This window comes from Drosophila virilis, chromosome 5, assembly GCF_030788295.1.
Source record: "Drosophila virilis strain 15010-1051.87 chromosome 5, Dvir_AGI_RSII-ME, whole genome shotgun sequence".
Taxonomy (NCBI): Eukaryota; Metazoa; Arthropoda; class Insecta; order Diptera; family Drosophilidae; genus Drosophila; species Drosophila virilis.
Genome location: NC_091547.1, coordinates 4707922 through 4731536, shown reverse-complemented (window position 1 = coordinate 4731536; position 23615 = coordinate 4707922). Strand labels below are relative to the sequence as shown.

Sequence of the window (23615 nt, the reverse complement as noted above, 5' to 3'; positions counted from 1 at the left end):
AAACATTTAAGTGCAACATCATCTCCATGTTCAAATTTTAAAACGAATCCACAATTCGGAACATCCTTCAGCATTGTGCAGTGTAATGGAAAATTTTGCTTGTTAAACAAGTTGAACACAAAGTAAAATGGTTCAGTTTATAACCGAGCAAGAGAGGGAGGGAGAGAGGGCAAATCGAATGCAATTGTTGCCAGAAAAGCAATGCCAATGACAGACACAATTATGCAAATGTGTGAGTGTGTGTGTGTGTGTGAATGTGTGTGTGTGAAAGCAACATTGCATAATGAATGCTCTACGATGCGTGGGTGTTCGATATGTTCGTGTCATGTTAAATATGTGCACACACAAACATTCACACACACACACACATAGACGGGCACACACAGCAGCCATTGTCCAGTGATGCGTGCAGTTGAATCTCAGCTGAATGTGAATGTGAATGTGAATGCGTATTGCGAATGCGAATGAGTGTGCCTGAATGTGCGAATGTGGGTGCCTTGCGATTGGTTTGCCATTTGTTGTTGTTCGTGTGCCATGTCGCAACTGACCCTTTGATTTATCAAATGAAATTGTTAATTTGTAGTCAAAGCCAATTTTGAGCTCCACATGTGCCACAGCCAACAAAAACCCCCTGCCCAACTTTGTTTGGAAGCTGCATGCCACAGAAAATGTGCAACAACATTTGCTGCGGCTGCAGTTGTTGTCGCACATTCGGAATTGACAATAATTGAGTACAACAGCAACAACTTAAGTTAATGCAGTTTCGGTTTCCATTTCAATTTCAGTTTTGAGCTTCAATTTTGAGCCACGAAATGAAAATTTCAATTAAATTCTGCACTCGGTCCAATTAATCGATTTCCATTTAAATTTTAATTTAAATCAATTGCCGCACAGATTTGTTGCTCTTGTTCTTGTTAATGTTTGCAACATGCATTTGTTTGACTTGCGGCTTTGTGGCGTGTGTGTGTGGTGTGTTTATGGTGTATGGTGTATGGTGTGTGGTGTGTGGTGTGTGTGTGTGGCATAGAGATCAGACGCAACAAAAATGCATTTACCATAACCAAATTGATGGCGATTTTAATTGGCATTGATTGCAAAATAACAATTGCATTTAATAACCCCCCGACACGCATTTATGCATACCCTATACAATAAATATTTATTGCTGCACACACACTCTCTCACACACCCCTCAAAATATTGAAACCAATTTATGGCCTCAATCAAAAATGCTTGCATAATTCTCGCACCGCTCGCTGTCATTCTCCTGCTGTCCCTGTCACTCACTCTCGGACTCTACCTGTCTCGTGCTGTTGAAACAATTACCATTCCAGAGGTGGGAAGGAAGGCGAACACGCGGCAAGAAGCCATTTTTGTGGGGTTCAGTTGAAGCCAAACTGGACACACAATTTCCGTTCCATAACTTGACGCTGCGCTTAAATATGAACTGAAGAGAACTATTATATTAACTTTATTCTTTAAAACAAAAAAATTGGTAAATTTTACAAAGAAAACGGAATTATTCCTTAACTGATTAAGATCTAACATTTTATGTATGGGAAATTTCGACATATGTATATATAGGATAATGGCGCGTATGCCCCGGTGTTGCCCGAGATACTTTTCAAATAAATCTTTGAAAATGAGTTTTAAGCCGATCGGAAGCTAAACAGAAGAGTTTCATACAAACTTTTTTCACGATGGGTTTGGGTGGAATTTCCCGAAACCCCGCAGTGAAAATTTCAGCTCCCTTGTCAGTCAGTCAGTCAGTCAGTCAGTCAGTCAGGACAAACAGTTTTATATACAGAGATAATCGTAAACTTTTCGAAACGTCCCTTTTAGATATGCCCCAACCATTTGGAACTAGTTCACCTTGTCAAAACTAGAGGGGGACACACGCTTAAATGATTTCAATGAAGGCAATTTCCTCACACGTCGTCAGAGGCTGATTTAATTTAACCTTAAATGGGAAACATCTATGCACGCGTATCTTTCCGGTGAGTGATCGAGTTTCCGTTCATGTTCCTCTGAATCATGTGACAAGGCACATTTGTGGCGCGAAACCTTTTGTTTGACGCAAAATTCAATTAACGCGCAGCGCACACGGAGCCCACAGCCAATTTACAGTTAACCAACATTTGAATGACTTTGGCGGAAAGCGGCGCTGAATGCGAACGTCCCTGCTCGGGCGCTCGCTCCCTGACTGGGGGAATCTCTTTGATAAGTTGTAAAATTTAATGCGCCATCATGGTCGTAAAATCTGTGTGAGGCGTCGACAACAACTCAATGAAGTTGCCACACACAATATAAAGTCATAAAACGGAAGATGGCTGGAAACGGGTGAGGGCTGCAAAGAGCATAAAGCAGCCAAATATGCATGATGTACGGGCTGGAGGAAGTCAGGGCTGGAGTCAGGGCAAGCTCACAGCGCGGATGGGGCACAGAGACTGGCTGGCTGACTAGAGGTCTGGCTAACGTGGCCAGTTGCTGTTGCTTTAAGCGAATGCCTGAAATTCCGTTTGGCAAACATTTGGCCTCGATAAACGTGGCAGCCGTTCGCTGCAGGGGGTGTTCCTGCTTTCTGCTCCCGCCCAAGTGTTGATAGAAAGGCATTTTCACAGGTGTTGCGCTGCAGCTGATTTAAATTATTCGCATGTTTGGCTTTTGGCCTGGCCAGGGCATAAATTCCGGGAATGGAGACCGAACGCAACCCAACCCGACCCGACCCGGCCCGACTGAAACCGTAAGCTGACCGAAAGCAATTGGCCGAGATAAGATGTAATGGCTTTTTATGGCCCGGCCTTCATAGTTATCTACAGGAATTACGAGCGAGGCCAACGCCGGGCTGACCAGTAGCCAATAGCCAGTATCCAGTGCAGCTCGTCGCTGCAGCTGCTCCTGGGCACAGCTTTAAGTTCCGACAAAGTCAATGACACTTGGCCAAGTGTATTGCCAAGCAGCCACCCACATGACTTGGCTACAAGTTGCCCGTAGCCAGTCGCCAGTCGCCAGTTGGCAGTTGCCAGTTTAATGGCCGCTGAATGATTTAGCAGAAGTCTGCCGACTCGGCTAGCAGCCACTGTTGCTACTCCTGCCACTCCTTCGGTTGCCTCCTGTTTGTTTGCCAAGTTGGCAGCCGGCTGCACGTTTCCCACGTGTATCAGCCCAGGTTCGATTCATTCTGATTCAGTTTGATTCATTTGAGCTGCGCTTTGCCTGCCGCATGCCGCATGCCGCATGCCGCATGCCGCACAGCCGCAATTTACATTCAATTTTAGATCCATGCCACAACGCATAATAGCGAGAGAGCAAGTCCCCCTTTCCATAACCAACTCCCCCGCAATTCTGGCCACAATAAGCTGCTCCGTGTTGCCGCATTTTGTATCATTTTTATTGTTGCTCCGCCCACGCTCCGCTTGCTGGCTCAGACAATTGCACTTGATATCTCAGGTGCTCGCTTTCGCACATGTATTTACATTACCAATGCAGCTGAACGACTGCCCCCGGCCCTCGCACCTCTCAACCACCCTCGCTTGGCATATTCTACCCTTCTCGCCTGGGTTGTGTTCGCTTACCCAACCAGCTCGAGCTGTGGTCTTCGTCCTGTTTCGCCTTGACTTTCCTTGAATAGTTTGTTCTCCATTATATGCCAAGTAGCCTGTTCCCCCCACTTGCCCCTTGTTCTTCACGCTGTGCATGTTCAGGGACAAACACACATTTGATGAGCCGAAAGTGGAGTTGGGAGCTCTCCCAGTCGGAACTTTTCCCACAATTACAAGTATCGAGAGCTGCACTTTGAAGTGCACTTTTCATGCGAACACACTTGAAGCGAAGTGCTTTCCGGCCGAGATTGGATTGGGCTTCCACATCGAGTGCTAAAACCACAAACATTAATTGCAGTATAGCTCAAAGTGCCGACAATTGACCAATCAAATAATTTGGCAAACTTTAAGTGATATGGGCGGGACATAATATTTATGTTTTGCGCAGAACTGGAGGAAAATTATATGCCAGCTATGGTTTAGTTAAGTGCATGACGAAAAATCTTACTAGTTTTGGCTTTTCACTCAAATTTCCTAAGGCAGAACTCCTTAAGCAATGTCCACCACATTTCATTTTATTACTCCAGTATGCCTGACATATGTGTGTACACTTACAAGTATATCCTGTAACTATATAAATGTAATCTCCTTTAAAAGAGGCTTTCGTTTCTTTTTTTGCACACACATGTCAGCGTGTTTAGATGGGGTGTTAACGTAAACGAAAAGCACAGAATGAACTTGATTATGTGCTTTCATTCACACCTTTTGCGGCTTTTCTTTTTCGCAGCTTTTCATCAACATTTCTGTGGCTTTTCCTTGCTTCTTGTTGTTGGCTGTTTCAAAAAAAATTATTTTCAATTTGAGCTCTGCGAGCCATGAAATTAATTTCGTTTGCTTTTCCAAGCAAACAAAACATCCTCGTGTAGGATCTCTAATCCCTAACCACACATATGTACAGAGTTATGTGTAGGACTCTTAAGATAGAAGCTGCCCTTCAATGGGGTTTCTGTCACACAGAGTTCATGTTGTCTGAAATCAATCTTTGTTCACATTTCAAGTGCTTTTAACCTAGACTCACAATTGACGCTTCCATTGTTCGAGCAATTGTCCTGCAGGACAAAGGCCAAATGTGCTGTGGCTTTTTAGGAACAATTGAATTCTTTTAGTGATTCCTTTACAGGGCGAATATATTTATTTGCCGCGCATTTATTACAGTTATTCATCTCATCCGGCTGGCAGCTCTTTATTATGCGATTCATTTTCATCTACTTTATTTCAAGTTTATCTCAATTTGAGGCAGCTACCCTGACCAACCGTCCCATTTCCCCACTACCCCTCTTCACTTTTTCTCCACTCCATAAAATACGATTACTAATCGCTTTGTCTACCCTGCTTTGACTTGGACTGGGTCTGCTCTGGTCTCTGGTTCTGGTCTAGTCTAGTTATATGGGTGTTTCTTGCTGCGGGCCCTTTTTGCGCAATCTCTTAGTCATCCACGTCACAGAAGGACACGCCCACTGCACAAGAATTTGCCAGCTCATCATTTGTGCAGTGCTGTGTAATTAAAGGCGCTCCAAAAAGCTCGACCACAGCTGAGACACAGTCAGCCAGTCAGTCAGCCAGCCAGCCAGGCCCAAGGCAATAGCAAAGGACACGAGTGAGTTGCTTAGTCCTGTGCAAAACCTATGGCCATGCCCATGTCTATGAGTCTCTGTGTGTGCCGCCTTTTCATGTTGATTATGCTAATTTCCAAGTCGACTCCGAACACAAATTTCGAGTGAACATGTTTCAGCACTGTTCAACAGCAGCTGCAGCAGGAGCTGGGGTAAAGGGAACAGCCAAAGGACCTGTCAGCCGCACAAATCCATCCATGGAACGTCTTTTGGCTTTGGCTACATCCGTTTCGCACAAGCGTCGCGCACTTCCTCTTCCGCCGCGGGCAACACAAGAAATGCCGTTTGCCACTTTAATGAAAAATGCTGCATAATTCAATCCCCCCCTTCCACCCATAGCACACACACACACCTCTACACCTTCCCCCTAGAGTTAACCACTTAGGTGTTGCTGCCTTTGCCCGTAATTAAGGCCCGGAAGAAGTGAAAGCAATGCGCATGCTGTACTCGCAGCCCACAGCTCCTGGCCATTAACTCCACACTTCGATGGCTAAGCATAAAGTGCGACACTTGCACAAAAGAAAACCCCCCAGCCCCGCGTTCTCACACAACAATCTGGAAGGGGTGTAGGGTGGATAAGGGAGCACAGAGGTTTGGGCATGGAGAATTGGCTTTTGGGGCTGGGGCCACCAAACAGGCGAATGTGAATTGTACGCACAGCTGACAGTTTTGAAAAATGAATGGGCGCATGGGCGAGTTGCCGAGTGGGCGTGTCAGCCGGCGAGAGCAAAGTCATAAAGCAGCGGAAGCCGCGCTGCGGCGCAAATGTGCCGGAAAATATGGCGTCAGTCAAAAGTCAGCGCAGCGCGTTTAATGCGCGCGACAGCAAATAAATTGCATTCGGCTGCAATGCAGCCAGCGAGCCCCCCTTCACACCCTTTACCACCATCTCGTTTAACCTTAAGGCGGGCCAAAGGTGAAAGGAGAGCTGGAAAAAGCAGCTCAGACAAAGAAAAGAGTGAAAAGCAATTTTAATGGACTTGAACCACCCGCTGCGTATTCTAGCGCAAGGTGTAAAATGCGAGAGAAAAAAAATTGGAAAAGCGGGAAAAAAAACCCTTTTCCCTTTCTTAGAATGAAACTAATAAAGCATCACAACATCACGACATTGAAGCCCCGAGAAAGAATTCGTCCTGCACCTGCACAATGGCAAACAATGATGAATGCGAGCTATTTCTGAAGCCAGGAAATAAGAAAGGAAAAACGAATAAAAAGATGACAATGAGCCAATAAAGTGAATGGCGAAGAATGTCATAAAAAGCTAACGTCAAAGCTCAGCAGATATCTCTTGAATGCACAAGTTACCAAAGGATCTCGTGCAACCAAACTAGTTGTTGTAAGTTCATTTTAATTGCCATGACAGCCGGGCCAACAGCTACCCCAGCAATCCCTGTCCCAATCTCTGCCCTAAAATGTCATTCCTAACCCTACGCAATAGTCGCAGTCGCAGTTGCCGTCACAGTTGCTCGAATGTATCCTAAATTAAGTTGTTATCCAGTGGAAAAATATGCAAATTGTTTTTGGCTCATGTCAGACATAAACTTTTTTTATGGCCAAGTGACATGTCAGCCCAGTCTCTCCCGGTCTCTCCCGGTCTCTCCCTTCTCTCTCTCTCCCCATTAGCAGCCCCTTGACTCCCTACTACCTCCTTTCCCACTCGCTTACCGTGGCATTTGTCTAGCGAACACTTTCGTCTGGCGCCGCGGCCAAAAAAAAAATGAAACAACAGCCACAACCAACTCACATGTGTGTATATGTGTATGTGTGTGTGTGTTGATGATGATGGGGACGTGTTCAGGTTTATGCACACTTCGTGTACCTCTAAATCAGATAAGCGAGCCTAACTCGTACCTCCCCCTCCTCACAGTTCCATCCAATAGCGAAGCGAACCTCTCTCTAAAATAATTGCAAATCATAAATAAGTTGCAGCACGGCGTCCGCGTCGGTGTCCGCCACGGTGTCCTCGCCATTATTTAGTGGCAACAACAGGCTACAGGCAGGAGCAGAAACTCTACTCTCTCTTGGAACTGCACCCCGATCCCTCCTGCTGCTTTCGCTGAGTGCAGCTAACAGTTAATTAAGACATTCAACCAGTCGCCATTCGTCCCACTGTTCCCTTTGACCCATTGCTTTGCCTCTTTCGCGTCATGTTACGGCCTAATCCTTGCCCTCACTCCACTCGACTCGATCCACTCCTTGTCCAGCTGCAGTTGGTCGCGTGTTTTCCTTCAACACTGCGACCACCATGTTGCTTGCTTCTGTTGTTGCAGCTGAGTTTAGAGAGTGTTTATATATATACAAGGGACGTGTTTGTCCCAATTCTCTGCCCCGCTTCCCGCTCCCCATTCCCCTCTGGTGTAATGCTTACAAGCTTCTAATTGAGCGTGCAGAGGTCGCTTCTAATTATCGCACGAACCGAACCAAATGGTTTTCCATTTCGTGCCTTTGACGCTCCACGCTCCATTGTTGCTTCTGAATTTGCACTTGTGTACTAAGTTCTCCCTGTTTAAGTTGTTCTTGTTGTTGTTGTTGTTGTCCGCACTGTTGTTTACGGCAAATGCGTTGGCGACATTTGGGGCAAAGGGTTTCAGCTTCAGCCCAAAACATAAATTAAGTTGTTTGGGATCTGGAAAACAGTTTAAAGGCAAGGGATGGCGACTGGGGACTGTGGGGGGCTGAGAATTGGGGAGAACTGCGCGAACCACCCGTGTGCGAGTGCCTGCTAGCTGCCTAGCCATCTATCCATCCATCTATTCATCCATTCAGCGAATCAACTTCATTACCGAGTACAGGGTGTTGGAGAGTGTGTGTGTGTGCAAATTTCCTGTTCTGCTTTTTACGGCGGCACGTAATCAAATTAAGCAATTACTGCCCTGCGTCTACCCCCTTCCCCTGGGCAGCACAGTCTACAGTGTGACCGCGTGCACATCCCCTTGATTATGGGGCAGCTCCGTGAAACTCTCGTGAAACTTCGAAATGAGAAGGGGAGTATGCGGAAGTTGCACCCCGCAATCATAACGGTAAACGTTGCCTAGGCAAATGGAAACCGAACAACTCCAAAAGGCATTTATGTCCTTTCCAGGTCCAGATCCACATACGGCACTTTATGTCTTCAATTGACTCGAATCCATCCCTTAGAAAATCAACATTTGAGAACTTCGCATAGTCTAAGCCTCCTGTTCTCAAAATTAGTATGATAATCGTTTGGTTTATGGCCAATTAATCAACTCTACAACAGACCCAGACCCGAACCGTGAACCGGTCCCAGACGCAGATACATATTTTCATTGACTTATGGATATCCACGACCGCGCCCATATTTATTCCAACCCCAATCCCCCTACTAGACGAGCAATGCCAGCATAACTTGGAGCTGCTTCGAATTGGGCTACAGCTGTAGTCGATGAGTTTATGAGTCGCTTGGGTTTCTCGAACCATGCGGAACCATGTCGCCAATTAACAATATTGAATTCAGAGTGGAGGACGGGCAAGGAAAAGCTCCGCTGGTACAATGGAATCCCTTCGAGTGGGTCAACGCGAAAGTGTTTACGAGTCGCGTTCACTTTCCGCTTAGCTCCTCGCTTGGCTCTTGGCGATAATCGCTTAGCCCATAAAACCCTAAAAGCGCCCCTAATTATAACTGACCACGCAGCAGTGCAACTCGGTTGCGTTTTGTTTCCGTTCTCATTCCCAGAGAATGAATGGGAATAGAAATGGAAAAGCCCCAACGACCGACTGGTTGAATGCGGAAAACTTCTCTGAATGGCCGCCGAGTGACTTCTGCTGCTTACCTCACGGATGAGCCACGGACAGACAAAGAGACAGACAGAGAGACAGACAAAGCGACAGACAGAGGACTCCCCCACTGACCTAATGAGCCATTTAGCCAATTGGGGTTAATGTCTTGTGGGTGGAAGACTTACGACTCATTGATGAATTTTTCAAAGGTTTCGTGCAAAGTTTGTTCGCTGCAAAGCATATGAAGTCGGTGAAAGACTTTGAAAACTTGGGGAAAAACGAGTTTCTTATATTTTCAAAAAGCGAAGTCTCTTCATTTTCATATTTTCCATATTTATGGGAAAACATTTTGGTCACGCGCCCCGGACGTGAGCATTTTCGGTCAACTTAGGTAAAGAAGTTTAAGCTAGAAACCCTTCGAGCGGAGCTCCACTAAACTGCATTGTTTCTTACTTGACGACTGCACCAATCCATGACCTAGAGCGTGTTCCTTAACTTGTTGTGTGAGTTGGGCAATCCTCGAGTTCAATCGTGTTGATTGGAATTACGACATCCGTCGAGCCCTGTAAACCCCGTGTCATGGCGTGAGCTGCTACCCCTGCTGCAGACGTCATTTACAGAGCTTAGTCCTTGTCCAACAGGACACAAACACAACAATCAAACAGGCACAGCACAAATGCCAGAGCAATCTCCCAACCCAACATTGCGCATCGGGACTCCAATTGCAGTCGGAGTGGAGGTGGGACAGCCAAAGGAGGCGTCCAGTTTGATGTCTTTGATTTCAATTGGTTCCATGGTTTCGATTTTAAACTCTCGTCGATTGAAGTGGATCTGGAAAGGCTCTGACAGGACATGAAACTGTAATTGGAAGCCGCTGAAGCGGGCTGTCTGAATCTGTATCTGAATCTGTCCGCCTGTCATACGTCACATGTGCTGTCGGAGGGTGACTTTCGGTTGCACTTCTTTTGTGAAATGACAGATTGCTCTATGGCAACTCGCATATTAATTATGGGCAGGTCTCAGACTCTGATGCATTAAATTGAAACAGAACCCGTTTCCATTGAGTCAAGCTTTCCTATTCTCCCAGGGGGCATTCGACCTGAAAGCAAACGCGTGTTGCTTGGCCCCTGAAACGGGTTCTGTTTCAGTTCCGTTTCATCTTTGGATCAGAGTCAACTTCGGAGGGCAACAGAGCATCAATTCAAGTCAATTAGGCTGCGCATCGCTTTGTTCTCTGTCCCTGGCTGAGCATGAGCAGCTCCGATTGCGATATCATTGGCATTTGCTGATTCCATCGACTCCATATCGTGCTGAGTTATGTTCCTATCACTCATCACCCAGCTAGTCCAGTGGCTACAGTGGGAGCTCCGCCAACGACTGCTTATCAGTTAATGCGGCGCTTTATTGAGTTATGGAAATTTGCGTTCATTGGGTTTGTAGGATATTGCAGAATATCACAGGATGTCGACGGCTCTGTTGCTCGTTCTGCCCGTTCTGACTGGCGGGCAGCCGCAGACATATTTTCCAATTCATTTCACGAACGGAGCGAGGCATCTAAAATTCAAATATCAGCGCTAAAAAGCGTAGCCATGTTCCTGTCCCAGCTCGCATCCATATCCTGCCTGTTTTATGCAATAGTCGCAGGCTCTCTATCATCATTCGCATCGTCATCATGGATATGGATGTCATCATCCCCTTCTTTGGATAGACTCGACTCGCTTTTACGATCCGATGCTAATAATGTCGTCTGTTGTATGTTGCCGCCGTCGGGCGTCGGCGCCAAGTTGCATAATTCAATTACATCCGATGTAGACCCATAAAACTAAATCAAAGGAAAACAAAGCGTCACACTTCATTTACCCGGCGTGCTCCCCACAGTTACATCCCCATCCTCACATCCGTATCCCATCCTGCCTAGACTCTTGCCTGGCTCTGTAGTTTTTCCAATCATACAAATTTGGCGCTACTTGCAACAGCCTCTTTCCAGACAGCAAGAAGCAATAAAAATGTTGAGCGAAGAAAATCTTCTTACTCCTTAGTCCACTTCCCATATCCCTGTCCCTTTATCCCTTGATTCTGTGGACGGGCGGATCTTTCATATTGCGACGCTGCTTATCCTTTTGGCCCATTGCCGACTGCTGACATCCAAGTGGACTTCGACAGTTGATGGCTACTGCGACTGCGACTGCTGCTGGCAAGCAAAGTTTTCCGTCGCTTCCGACCAGCTTCCCATCCCCAACCCCCTTCTAAGCTCCCCACTGAGTCAGGGCGGATGCGACTGAGTTTGTGGCCCAAAGCATCAAACAATTTACTCGCTTGACTTTTGGTTATAGTTTTGCTTATAGTTTCCCTTGGAATAATAATAAAGACAATATCGCAGCAAGTGATTCGCCTGATTTCCCCTTAAATTTCTCTCTGTGTAGTTCTGTTTATGGCTGCCAACGAGCCAACGAGCCAACTACACGAAAACTTGGCCTTGGCCGGAGGCGCTTCTTAAACTTGTTGGCGGATTTTGAATTAGTGCCAAGAGTAAAGTGTTGGCCCATTATTATCTTTCGGACTTCATAAGTTGACTCGTAAAAATCTCGATAGTTCCGCAGATTCCATTCCAGGATCTGCCACAAGGAAGGGAGTCACTAAAAGCAAATTGTGACGCATAAAATAAAATGAAGTGAAGTGAAGTTGGCATCTAGGTTGGGTTCAAGTCTGAGGGTTATTGGCCCCATATGGCATGTGAGTGCCGCAATTACCCATTTATCGAGGTAATTAACCAACGAGTCAGGAATACGGAATACGTGAGGCAATAGAAACCTGGCAGCTGCCAGTGGGCAGTTGGCAACAGGCCAAGGAAAAAAGCCTGAACCAGAAACTTGAGATCTCAAATTTAAAGGCATTTAACTGTAAGTGGCAGCAGCCCATCACCTGCCTCTCCCCTCTTCCTCTCTCAACAGCTGACAATACAAAGCGTTGAAGCAATAAAGGAAATGCCCCAAAATGTGGCAGCAACAGGCAGTGCGGTAGGACTGAAGCAAGTGTCCGAGCTTGTGTTGCTTTTGTTGCGGACTGCGGCAAAGGATTGCAACGGACTCTCGGCGGACACATCAGATACATCTTTTATATTGTTGCACTCGTCTTCTTCTTCCTCTTCCTCTTCCTTTTCCCTACATCTTCTGCTTCCTTCTAAAATATTTGATCTGAGAATTTGCAACGATTTGTAAAGCGGCCGCAACTTGACAGCCATTCAAGGACTCTGATAACTGTGCGCCAGGATAAATGGGATGAGCGACTGGAAAGTGCATTCACAGTGTTCGGTCAACTGTGAATTATTCCCCCCTTCCCCTCTTGGAGACTGTGAGACGCCTCTGCAGCTGCATCTGCTGCCTGGCAGGATTACTTCACGAGGCAATTTGTCCGGCGCCAGCAGGACACAAGTTTTGGCTGGAAAAGGAAAGGGAATTTCAAGGGGAAGTCGAGGGGAGGCGCTCTCCTGCGGGTCACGTGCCCATTTTGTTTACATGGCGCATTAAGAGGATTCCGTTTCGTTTTATTGCGATTTGATTCTATTTTCTGTTCTCTGTTTTTGCTTGTTGTTGTCCTCTGCCTCGCGTGCGCCTGCCACATGCACACACACCCCTTCTGTGCACACACACCACACAGACATTCACACACACGCCACTAACTCACCTACACACACATACACACACACACAAACTACATTCAGTCGCAGCCACAGATCAAGTCTCACATACTATTTGTTTTTGTTCTCGCATTCGCATTCGCATTCGCATTATTATCCTTTTCCTTATCCTTATCCCGCTTTGCAGTGTGCTTTGGGTTTTACTCTCTCCCTCCCCTTCTACTACCCGGCACCCTCTCTGCTGGGGTTGGTGTGAACTTTGCCACTTTGTTGCAGCTTTTTTCAGTTCCGGCAACTATTTAAGCGTCTGTCAATTGTTGTTGTTGCAGCTCGTGTTGCTTATTGTTATCCCTCTTTGCAGCTTTTTATACACATTTGTTGCACGGGGTGGTGGCTCGCTTAACCTCCCCCCACCACTGCCTTGACTGGTTTTTGTGGGTTTTTCGGCTATGAGCTGGATTCATTACAGAAATGTGGGCGTGTCCCTGGGCTGCTGCTTGTTGCCTCCACTGATAAGTGCACGTCTGGTGGCTTTGTGGTTCTCCTGTGGTTCTGCCTGCCTATAAGCTTATCTGTTATCAGTTGCCGTCGCTCTAGATTACTTCACCCGGGAGTCGATGTGCCCTGTCTTAAATCAGAGTTTTATCGCCTGCAATTTACTTGGCCGCCACACGAGGCACGTGGCTCCTGCAGGACTCCACTTCGCAATCTCCCAACTTCAATTTATTTCACAGTTGCACGTGTAAACATCGTAAATGACGTCACAAATTGAGAAAAGGGTTTTCCATCGCACAGCGTGAATATTTTCAATTATTCTTTGAGGCTTTTCTTATGATATCAAATTTGATATTTTTCTGATTGTGTTTGGAGAGTTTTTCTTTTAATTAAAATTCTGCCCCCACTTAGACTGTCACAACAAATTAGAAAAGAACTTTTGGGATTTGCCGTTTAATTTGGGCCTTTTCTGCTAATGAGATGAGTTTTCGGCGATTTTCCGGCAATTTCAACTTCAACTGAATTGAACGATTTTTAATTGAATTTCGTGCTACAGCGAAATCAAATCAACGTGGAATCCGATACGTTGATACCCGAAGCGGACGTGTGATGGACGTGTCGTCGCTTGGTAATTGCCTCGGACGAGTTGTCCAATTTGTCTGGCTGCATGTTTGGGCCTAATCAAATTTAAGCCCGGCTTTTGTTGGCCAGCAATTCGTGCTGGCAATTAGTTATGCGAATATATATTCGAGATGGGCTGCGTTTCGAGTTGATGCCAGCAGATTGGATTAGAGTCCATTTGCATGGCGTCAAACAAAAAAGGCCAAAAAAAAAAGAAAAATCCAAGCGCAACAGTTGCAACACGAGTTTGAGGTGCGAGGCGGAGGGCATTTGGTGGCAGCGACTGCGCATGTGACCACGCAGCGATTCGTCGAAAGCAGTTTCGGAATTTTGGATTTCGGGTATTCGTTTGGGTTTGTTATGTAAACAAGTTTCGGCAGTTGGCTGCCGGATGATGGTCCTTGCGGTGTGTCTGCGACAACTTTGCAATTTAGCCTCCAGAGCTCTCTCGACAATCGATAAACGGTCTGCTTTAAGCGCATTAAAGTCTGTTCTGGGTCCATTATACATTCAGTTCCATGCCGCTTGTCACTCAAAGCCACAATATAGCCAGGCTTGCCTACCCGCAAAGCCTGGCGTAGAATCTAACCCATTTCTGGCTTAATTTCTAACACCGTTGCGAGTTATTTAATTTATTTTATTTACTAATGCTTGAAATGTAATCTGTTGAACGGAAATGCCGGTTGGACACTTGAAAATTCCAGTTGTGAGTGGCTCGAACATGGGACCAACAGCCATTATAGCCACCTTCCCAGACCCTCGTCCCAGGCACATCCTTTTGTTAGCCAACTGGTGACAATGGGAACAGCAAAAACAGCATTTGAGCTGATTGCGTTTTGATAAGTGCGCTCTTAATGTGCGTAAGTGTGTGCGCGTGTGTTTGTGTGTGTGTTTGCCTAACACACCCAAACGGTTCAGCAAACAGACAGTTGCCGACCCACTTCACACAACACGAAAACAAATTTGCAATACCCTAAACATGTTAATGGAATCACAAGTTAACTCTCTTGCAAGAAAGCCATTCTCTTCTTTTACTCTCACGATCATCAGATCTTAAGTCAAACCTCTTTAGCTTTAGTTACTTAGGCTGCATATCCAACTCGTCTGTCACGACTCGGCTGAAACTATCATTTTACTATCAGCTGGGTTTTGAATCTAAGTTGGCTTTGCTTGCTGCCCACAGGGTATCTCTTAGTCGCTCGGATCATATGTCCTGCTTAGTATGTAGAGCCGGATTTGTGAGTGTGGTGGCATGTTCTTGTATGTGCTAGTTTGTGAGCTGTCATCCAATAACCGCAGCATTGCGTGACCAGTTTTCATGTATGTGGTTGTACTTTGCTTTTGTGGGCAGTTTGCGGGCGGAGGCAGCGTCGATTTTCTGGACTGCATGTCGACCGTGTGGGCAGTGTGTATTTTTCGGGGGGTGTTCTTGTATAAAAATCAAAAATGTTGACACTAATTGAAATATGCCAGAGATTAGCGACGGCCCTAAATAATGGCAAACAACTGATTACCACCCCCTTTTCATAATCCAGCCCCTGGCCCTAAACGTGGGCCGCCCTTAAAAGAAAATTATGCAAATTTCTCGCTGCGCTTGGACACTTTTCAATGCGCACGCCCTCCTCAAACGAGGCCCTTTGGCTCGATTGAATGGCCACTAAGTGCTTTGGCTTCTTCGATGTGGCTCATAAACCGCATAAACAACAACTACAATAACAACAATGGCAACTATGCGGAGCCCAAGTGCAACAGAAAGCTTAAAGCTTATGCTGATTTTTATGCCACACCCTGTAAGCAGTCTAAAGGGTATACTCAAGCTATGCAATGGGCAAAAGGCAGCATCTGTGAGCAGAGCATTCCTATTTATAGCAATCTGAATATAATCAAAAAGCTTGTCTCTGTTCGATATGAAGAACTTAGGATATATTGCAGGCTATTCTTTATAAAGCTTATGTTAATCATAAGCAGATTGAAGCGGAAACCAACAAAAGACAAAAAAGTAATCTATAAGTTCTACTTATCCAACACAACATGATTTATTATAAATTATATATATATATATATATATTATAAATTTTCCAAGTCAAATAATAGCCGAGCAGTTCTGGGCTGCTTCAGTAAGGAGGCGAACAGGGTATCTCTCCGTCACATACACTCCACTCGACTCCCTTTGCTTGTTTTTTGTTGTGGCCTCGATACCATTAAGCGCGCTTAGGCAGGGGAATGGGCATAGATTAAGCACGGACACGGCATACCGAGTCGAATATTTCAATTTACATCTTAGCCGGTCAAGAGGACATGAGCCTAAGTAGGCTAACTCGAGCAGCATAATTTCCAAATGCTGTCAAGAGTTCGTTCGCCCCAGCCTAGATTCTGTGCGAGAATCTCGTGCCAATGCCAGACAGTAGCTGCCAGCACAGATTTGCTTAAAAAAGAAATTTCAGTTTAATAACCAAAATGACAGCCATAAATCAATGATTATTGCCCATTGTACAGGGCAGAGCTGTGGCAGGGGATGGGGCAGGGGCAGATGCGGATTGCTTTTAGCTCAAGTTGTTTGCCGCTTTAAAGTGGCTACTGCTCGTTTGCCGGTCTGAAATCCGAGATATTTTTATGGGGCACTTGGTAGATAAAAAGACCGGCCAGACCCAGACCCTAGTCTCTGTTTCAGACGCAGTCGGAGTCGGAGTCGCAGTCGCAGTCTAGGTGGGGATGCCGGGTGTCGCTTAGCTGGCGATTCTGTCACTTTGTCGCTTTGTCGCTTTGTGCACAATAAATTCAGCCACATAATATTGAAAATTCCCAGCCAAGGGTCCCAGCTCTACACCACCGAGTGTTGAGTTATAAAACGTAATTGAGGTTGTATTTCATGCCAAATGGTTGCTTCGTTCGGTGCCCAATCCCAATGGCAGGTGGTTTTCGGTACGTACCCTGCATGATAATCACATTTACGCTCTGCGAAATCCCATAAGTTCTGGCAGAAAAACGATGACGATGACACGAACAAAAACTCTGCAGACATGCAGACAGGCAGACAGAGCGTCATTGGATATGTTTTAAATTTCAATATTCCATCAAGATTTATTCTATCAATTTTGGGGCCATAATAACAAAGATATATTGTGTACTTTTAAAGAGCTTTTATACCAACACATCTCACAGAGTCTATGGAGAGTTTAAGCTTAAGGCTCACTAATATATATGCACATTTACTCACACTCACACACGCACACACGTCAGCTGAACAGCTTGTCTCTTAATGCAATTAATATTAAATATTATTATGCTAATTTGCATTTATATTTATTATATAAAATACGAAAGCATATTTTGTATTTATATTGAATTTGCTTTTTAATTCAATTGATTAAATATGGGTTTGCTTTAAGTGTATTTTTAATTTGCCATACATCGAAATATTTTACTCGTACTCATCTATACTCATTTTTATAACATTTATTGCTGTACCTGGTTATTACTGCGCACACATGTGACAGCTTTAGTGGCCATTATCTGCCAGGTTATTCCAACTTAAACAATTCTCTCCTCTCCTCCCCATCAAAGACCATGCCTAATGTAAATTAATTGCCCATACAAATTAGCTGGGAAAACAAAAATGTTTCGATTTTGGGCGCAGCAAAAATTGTTGCTACAAATGCGTTGACCAACGTATAATGCGCAATTTAGCGTGCTTATCAATTGTTATCGACTAATAGATACCCTATACTGTTCGCAAAAAAAAACAAAAGATAAAGAATTTACTTTTGAATAGAGATTTGGAGTCGTAGCTATTGGGTATTTGAAGCAGAAACAATAGCCCAATTATGAATGGGTATAAAAAGGTACATATATCAGATGTTCAACGGCACCAATATACCCCTTACACATAGGGAATTTAGGCATTATACATCCACAGCAACACAGCCGCGTGGCAGGTAAACAAAAGCTCGAATGTTGCTCGTTATTTTTAATCAGTTATCAAAATTTATCACTTTAAATTTGTCTGCAATGTTAGGGGCGAGTTCTGGACTCTGTATATAGTATAGCCATACAGGATAGAACCGAAAACGGAAAGTTCATGGCTGGCATTTTGTGTTTATTTTAATTTTGTGCGCGTTATTTTGTGTTGAACATTTACGCGAGTTTAATGAAGTTCGCCCCGCAGCACCCACGCCCTGCTGCGGTCCGGTCCACTCATATTGCATTTTCCCACTTGTTTATAGTCGAGAATATGTAGAGAACATTAAAGTTAATGGGCAAGCGCTGAACCGGCGGCTATTCCACGCACAACAATATCCGGTAGAGCAACTGGAACAATGAGAGCTCATAAAACTAAGTTGAAATGCAATTCGATACTTTTTGGCTCGAAACTGAGCTAACAACTATTTGCCAAATGAGCAAACAGCCGCTGGGTCTGCTAAAACTCCATCGGATTCGCATTCCATCAACCATCCGCCCCGTTGACTGCTCCGCTACGAAGTAGAATTTTCGTATTATTCGCATTTTTTGGATTTTGTTTTGTTATTGCCGAATTCCATAAATAGATTTCAAGCACTTTAATAACCAAGAAAATTGAAGATTATATTAAATCTGTTTCCGTTTGCCGCTCGTAAGTTGGAATATACATATATTTTATATGCTCTAAATTTTTGATTCCTTCTAGCTTGCCTGCTCGCATTTTAATCGCTGAAATAATTGAAAGCACAACAACCCGACGGCCAATCCCAGCCGACGGCAATGACAACGTGGTCTGCCTTACAATTAAAGTCGCCATGGCGCCAGGTGCTGAAACACAGGGGTGGGTGCTAATGGAAATTGACGGGGGCAATAACATTTACTTAGCTTGACTCTCAGACGCACGGTTTCAATTAGAAATGAAAGCCATTTTATAATTGAAACGAGCCTGCCTGCCAAGCCACGCCCCAAGCAAAGACGCCCACATCCGACATCCTAAAGCTAAAGATGAAATTAAATGAACATCAATATTCTGAGCAACAAAAATGAACAAAGAAGGGAAATTCCTTGTAGCTAATGATAATAGTTAGTTAGGGTTCTGTCCAGAGGGGTAAGAGAGAAAGATAGTGAGAGGGGGAGATATGATTATTCATTAGACTCCACATCATGTAATTGAAAAGTTTTTTGAATTGACAGTTGCCAGGACTCACATCGTCATCATCAGCATCCTGAAACAACCCGAACATCATCTTCAAGCCAAAGACAAAGCCCGTCGCTCAATTTGTCACTTGCGCGAATGGGCGGGCTTGCGAGGGAGGCGTGGCGTGGCGTGGCGCTGAGTCGAGGCATGGGGCACTGACTGATGATGCGTGTGACTAAGCAGAAAATTTTCAACATTGGCTCCCCAGTTTCACGATTCCGTCTGCCGCCTGCGACAGCCAACAGACAACTTTCTGTCCCTGTCTCGGTCGGGAGATAAACATCCCTCGTTTCCTTATCCTTCCTTCTGATTATGATTGAGTTGACGTCGTTAATATGTTATCGATGATGACGTCGAGCGCTCCTGCATCGCGAGGGAAGGCAGCCTCCCAACGTGCCAGCGAGTGTTTGCCACGCGCTCGCGACTTGTTGGACTGAAACGAAGCTGAGGTGAGCTGCTTGCCTCCTGCTGCTGGCTGCAGCCGCACACACATGTGCACTTACATTTTGTTATTTGTCTTTTGAATTATTAATGAACTTGCTGAATGGCATCGGCTTCAGCTTCAGCTTCAGCGTCAGCTTTTGGGCTTGGGCTGTGGCTGTGACTGCCTGGCAGGGATCTGAGCTGCAATTGACGTCCTGATGATTTGGTTCTTAATCAAGTGAGTCGTCGCCTGGCGTATCCTTGCGGCGGCCGCTCTCATCTCAGATAAGTTTAATTAAATCCCTGCCACACTTCGCATTCCACGGCTGCACTTTTGCCACGCCCACAGCTGCGTTGACCGCGCATTGCAAAAGTTTAAGCACTTTTCCATAGCCGTGAAACAAGAGTGAACGAAAAGCCAAAGAAGTGGAAGCGGCAACAAAGTTTTCTGATTTCGATTTTTATTGCGGCCAAAAAACCCAGAAACAGTTCCCAATCTGCAGCCATGGAGATTTGGAAGGGTAGCAGGAGAAAAGAGGAGGGAAGAGGACAGGTGGAATTGGAGGTCGGTTTCTTGGCAACAATTTCATTTTGGAGGCACTTGACTGCCGTTCTTCCTATTTCTCTTTCCCTCCTTTCCTTCCATTTGCATTTCCATTTCCATGCCAACTCTTGACTTTCCACCTGGCTAACTGTTTTGACTTTGGCTCTGGTTCTAGCTGCACCTGGAATTCCATTCCGTAGCTGCACGCAAGCAACAGAAGGCGTGAGCACCAGTAGGGTAGGGGCACAACCACTTAAACCACAAAATCCACACAAACATTTTTGCAAACAAATAGTTTATCCCATTTTTCTCGTTCGCCCTCCCATTGCCCACTGAATTATTTAGAGCAAAGAAACACACGAAATATTAACAGGAATTTATTAAAACATCAGTCGAAGCAGCACATGTGAGCTTCAATCAAAAGAGGAACTCCTGCTGTTCCCTTTTCCCTTTCGCCTTTCCCACTAGAAGTGTTGGACGATTCTCGAAGCTGTTAATCTTTTTTCAACTTTGTAATTACTTTTGCAGGCAGAAAACTTTCTTTGAGCTGCACATTCACAAATTATTTTCGAAACAAACAAACAACAAAGCCACTCAACCACAGCACCACACACACCTCTTACACACACTCCTCTTACACACACTCTCGCACCACACATCACAGAGTGTCACAGACTCTGCATCTTCTGTCCGAAAGTCAACTAAATCACTTTCTATTCAACAGGACTGTGCTTGGAACGAAGAGTCGAGCAGACGGCACAAAAAGGCCACCAGGACAAGGAGGACAACCTGGACACGTGCTCGACACCAACAACTGGCACAAGCCACTGACCAGCGGGCGAGACGTTGCCAACGTGACGAGCTGAACCACCAGCTGCAGGAGTGGAAGGAGCTAGGCAAGGGGGGAAGAAGTGGCCAATAAAAAAGCTAACGAAATGCTGATGCCGCTTGCAGTCGACAGGCGAACTCGGCAACAACAACAAAAACAACCGAAGCAACCGCATTAAAAACAAAACTGGAAAAGTTGAACCCAGTCCGTAGAAGGGGACAGCCAGAGTAAAAGTTCCAAATTTGCCAGACAGAGTCCACGTAGAGCTGCTCGTCGCTTTGTGGCCGCATCCGGAACTGTGAGCAGCAGTTGCCGTTGCCGGAATTTGATTTTAACGCATTCTCAGAGCCGCGCCATATCAAAACCGAGCTCAGGCCCAAACGGAACAGTCTCGTCTGTGCCTCCGGAAATTTCAATGGCAACACATTGAAATTGGCTGTCACAGAGCCAAAGGGGAATCCAGCTCCACGCGGGCATTCATGCGGGAGATCCGCTGGAATGAGCGCCAATTGTGGCGTCACATGCACTGACAAGCTATTAACTGCACGTCTGGCACCCAAATAAGCATCCCCATCACGAAACAGCTAAAACTAAAGGGCGAGAAGAGGAAGTGCTCCTCATGCTAAGTATGGCCGCCAGCCGCAGCTCGCTGCTGCAGCTGCTTTGTATCTCTTCGATCACTTGGCAGCTACCTTTGGTCAGCGGATATCTAAACATTTTTATCAGCCACCACGAGGTGATGAAACTGATGGGTAAGTCCACATATGAGACCTATTTCTGAGAGGGAAAGTATGTTTCGATTTGAAAGTAATCGTTGGGACAGTTGCTCGAACCTCGAGACACGCCTCCGACCCTGCCCCACAGATATGATTAATAGTTGAATGGCAAAGTGCGACAGGACAAATTCATTGCTCCTCAACAGGAAAAACAAACAAGCACAGTCAAGGAGGGGTAAGGGTGGAAGGGAGGCGTAGGCACAGACCACGTCGCAGTCATTAATAGTTCCAAAATAATTGTTGACCATGACGACGACGACGACGTCGAGACGAAGAAGAGGAGGTGGACGACCACAAAAGTTACGCGAAAACACGACAAAACAAATCCACACAAATCGATTTCCGGCTGTAGCCGGAGCCACCCTCGCACCTTCACCTTCGCCTTCACCACCCTGTTGACAGCTGCAAGTGGCTGCCCGCCATGCTTGGCCACCCCTCAGCCACCTCCCATATTTTCCCTCTCCCCCGGCTGATAACGACTTCACAGACCGGTGCGGCGCATTTTGTTGTTTGTTTTGCTGTTTTTCCGTTTGTTGCTCAACGCGAGGCCTCGTTATTGATGGCGCCAGCTACTCAAGTGCCTCCAGATCGACCTTGTGCCAGGCCTCGCCCCTACCCAATCCGTATCCTCGAAAATAGTTACAGTAATAGGCATTCATTCGGCGTGCCAAGGCGGAATGACGTCCTGCCCGTCGCGTTCTTTTACTCACGTTGATTAATGGTTCATGGCTCCAAAATGTGAGTCGGGGCGGTTCCAATTCGCTCTCCAACTCCCTTTACCCACCAGTTCATCATTCCACTGTGCACAGCATTTTCCGGCACTTAAGTGTAATTGGAGCAAAATGCTTCCATCTCATTATGCAGGCTCAATCATAGTCCTAGTTCCCACTGCCACTCCTCCTGGTTGCTCCTAATCGCCAAATCACGGCACTTCAATTAGTTGAAGAGCATAAAAATAATCCACACAAGGTCCGCTCGTGGCGCAGATTGATGAATGGCCAGGCAACTTTGAGCTGCAGCTGTCGCCCATGTTACTAGGTCAGCTACTACACCTCCCCTTCCTTGCCTCCTTCTCCTTGCTTTGCCTGTATCAAGTGCTCCCCTTTCGTTCTGCACTTCTTTCTGAGACTGCATTCAAGTGTGCTGAGCCATGAGCTGCTCGTCCGAGCAATTGACACTTCACAAGGCGCGGCCCTTGGCTCCCTCTGACCCCTGTCATCCTTCAATGCAAATCGGATTTCATTAGCGACAACTCAAAGAATCTTCCACTTTGTTTGTTGCTCTTTGTAATTTCCTGTGCTATGCGCGATTTCCAGAGATTCCATCTCGCACTTCCTACAGATACCCTCCTTCCTTTCCCCTTCTTCTTTTCCACCCCATCCACAGAGCTCGTTATGTTTTTAACGACCAGTTAACAGCCCCTTCTTCATAATATTTGCCACCCTCTGGCCCTGTTTCCATTTCAAAATTAACAAGCAGCTTGGAATCAAACAAACTGACCCATCCAACTCTATCGTCTCCCCCTTCCCATCAACAGTGCGACATGCCGTTGCATGATTTATTTTCAGGTCCCCTCATCCTTCTCCGCATATGTCTCCATGACTGTTTGTTCATGTGGATGACGCGTTATAGCTACTTGACCCCAAACCCAAACCCAAACCCAGACCCTAACCCAAGCCCAATCTCTCCCTCTGTTTCAGTTCCATTCCTCTCTTCCAACATACGCATTTCTCGAATAACTTCGCTCTCTGGCAGTCCTCTCATTGCTGGCTGCCTGTGATTGACGTGATGCATTCCGGCAATAAAAATCGAGTACACAGCTCCCTTCAACTCCCCCTTTTCCCCCTCGCCTTTGCACCCTTGATTCGAGTTACAATCAGCTGTAAACATGAGTTAAACGATTTCTTTTCTGGCTGCTTCTAACTATACTTTTATATACATATATTTCGATACCTTTTCCCTCGATGGAGTGACGACAACATTAAAATTAAATATTTTTTACGCTTTTGTTGAAGATTTTCCGCTCTGCCTTCCAGCGAGTCGCGTTTCCCCAGCAACGAGCAATGTTCGTCCCAGAGTTGCCAGCGACACCAGCATCAGCCACCAGTTGGGGAGGGTTGCCCCACCCCCACGTCCACCCCACCCCCTTAACTTCTAGTGCTCGCTGTGCAAGGACGCGTAA

General features: G+C 45.8%; 1 protein-coding gene across 2 annotated transcripts in view; it reads left to right on the top strand.

Moving 5' to 3' along the window:
• LOC6626262 (tyrosine-protein kinase RYK) overlaps nt 1-23615 on the top strand; it is a 75237-nt gene that overhangs the window by 34372 nt on the left and 17250 nt on the right. For both annotated transcript variants that reach the window (XM_032435719.2, XM_070210496.1), the window contains exon 2: nt 20553-21409. In XM_032435719.2, coding sequence (XP_032291610.1) covers nt 21277-21409 — 133 coding nt within the window. In that variant the 5' untranslated portion in view covers nt 20553-21276. The remainder of the gene's footprint in view (nt 1-20552; nt 21410-23615) is intronic.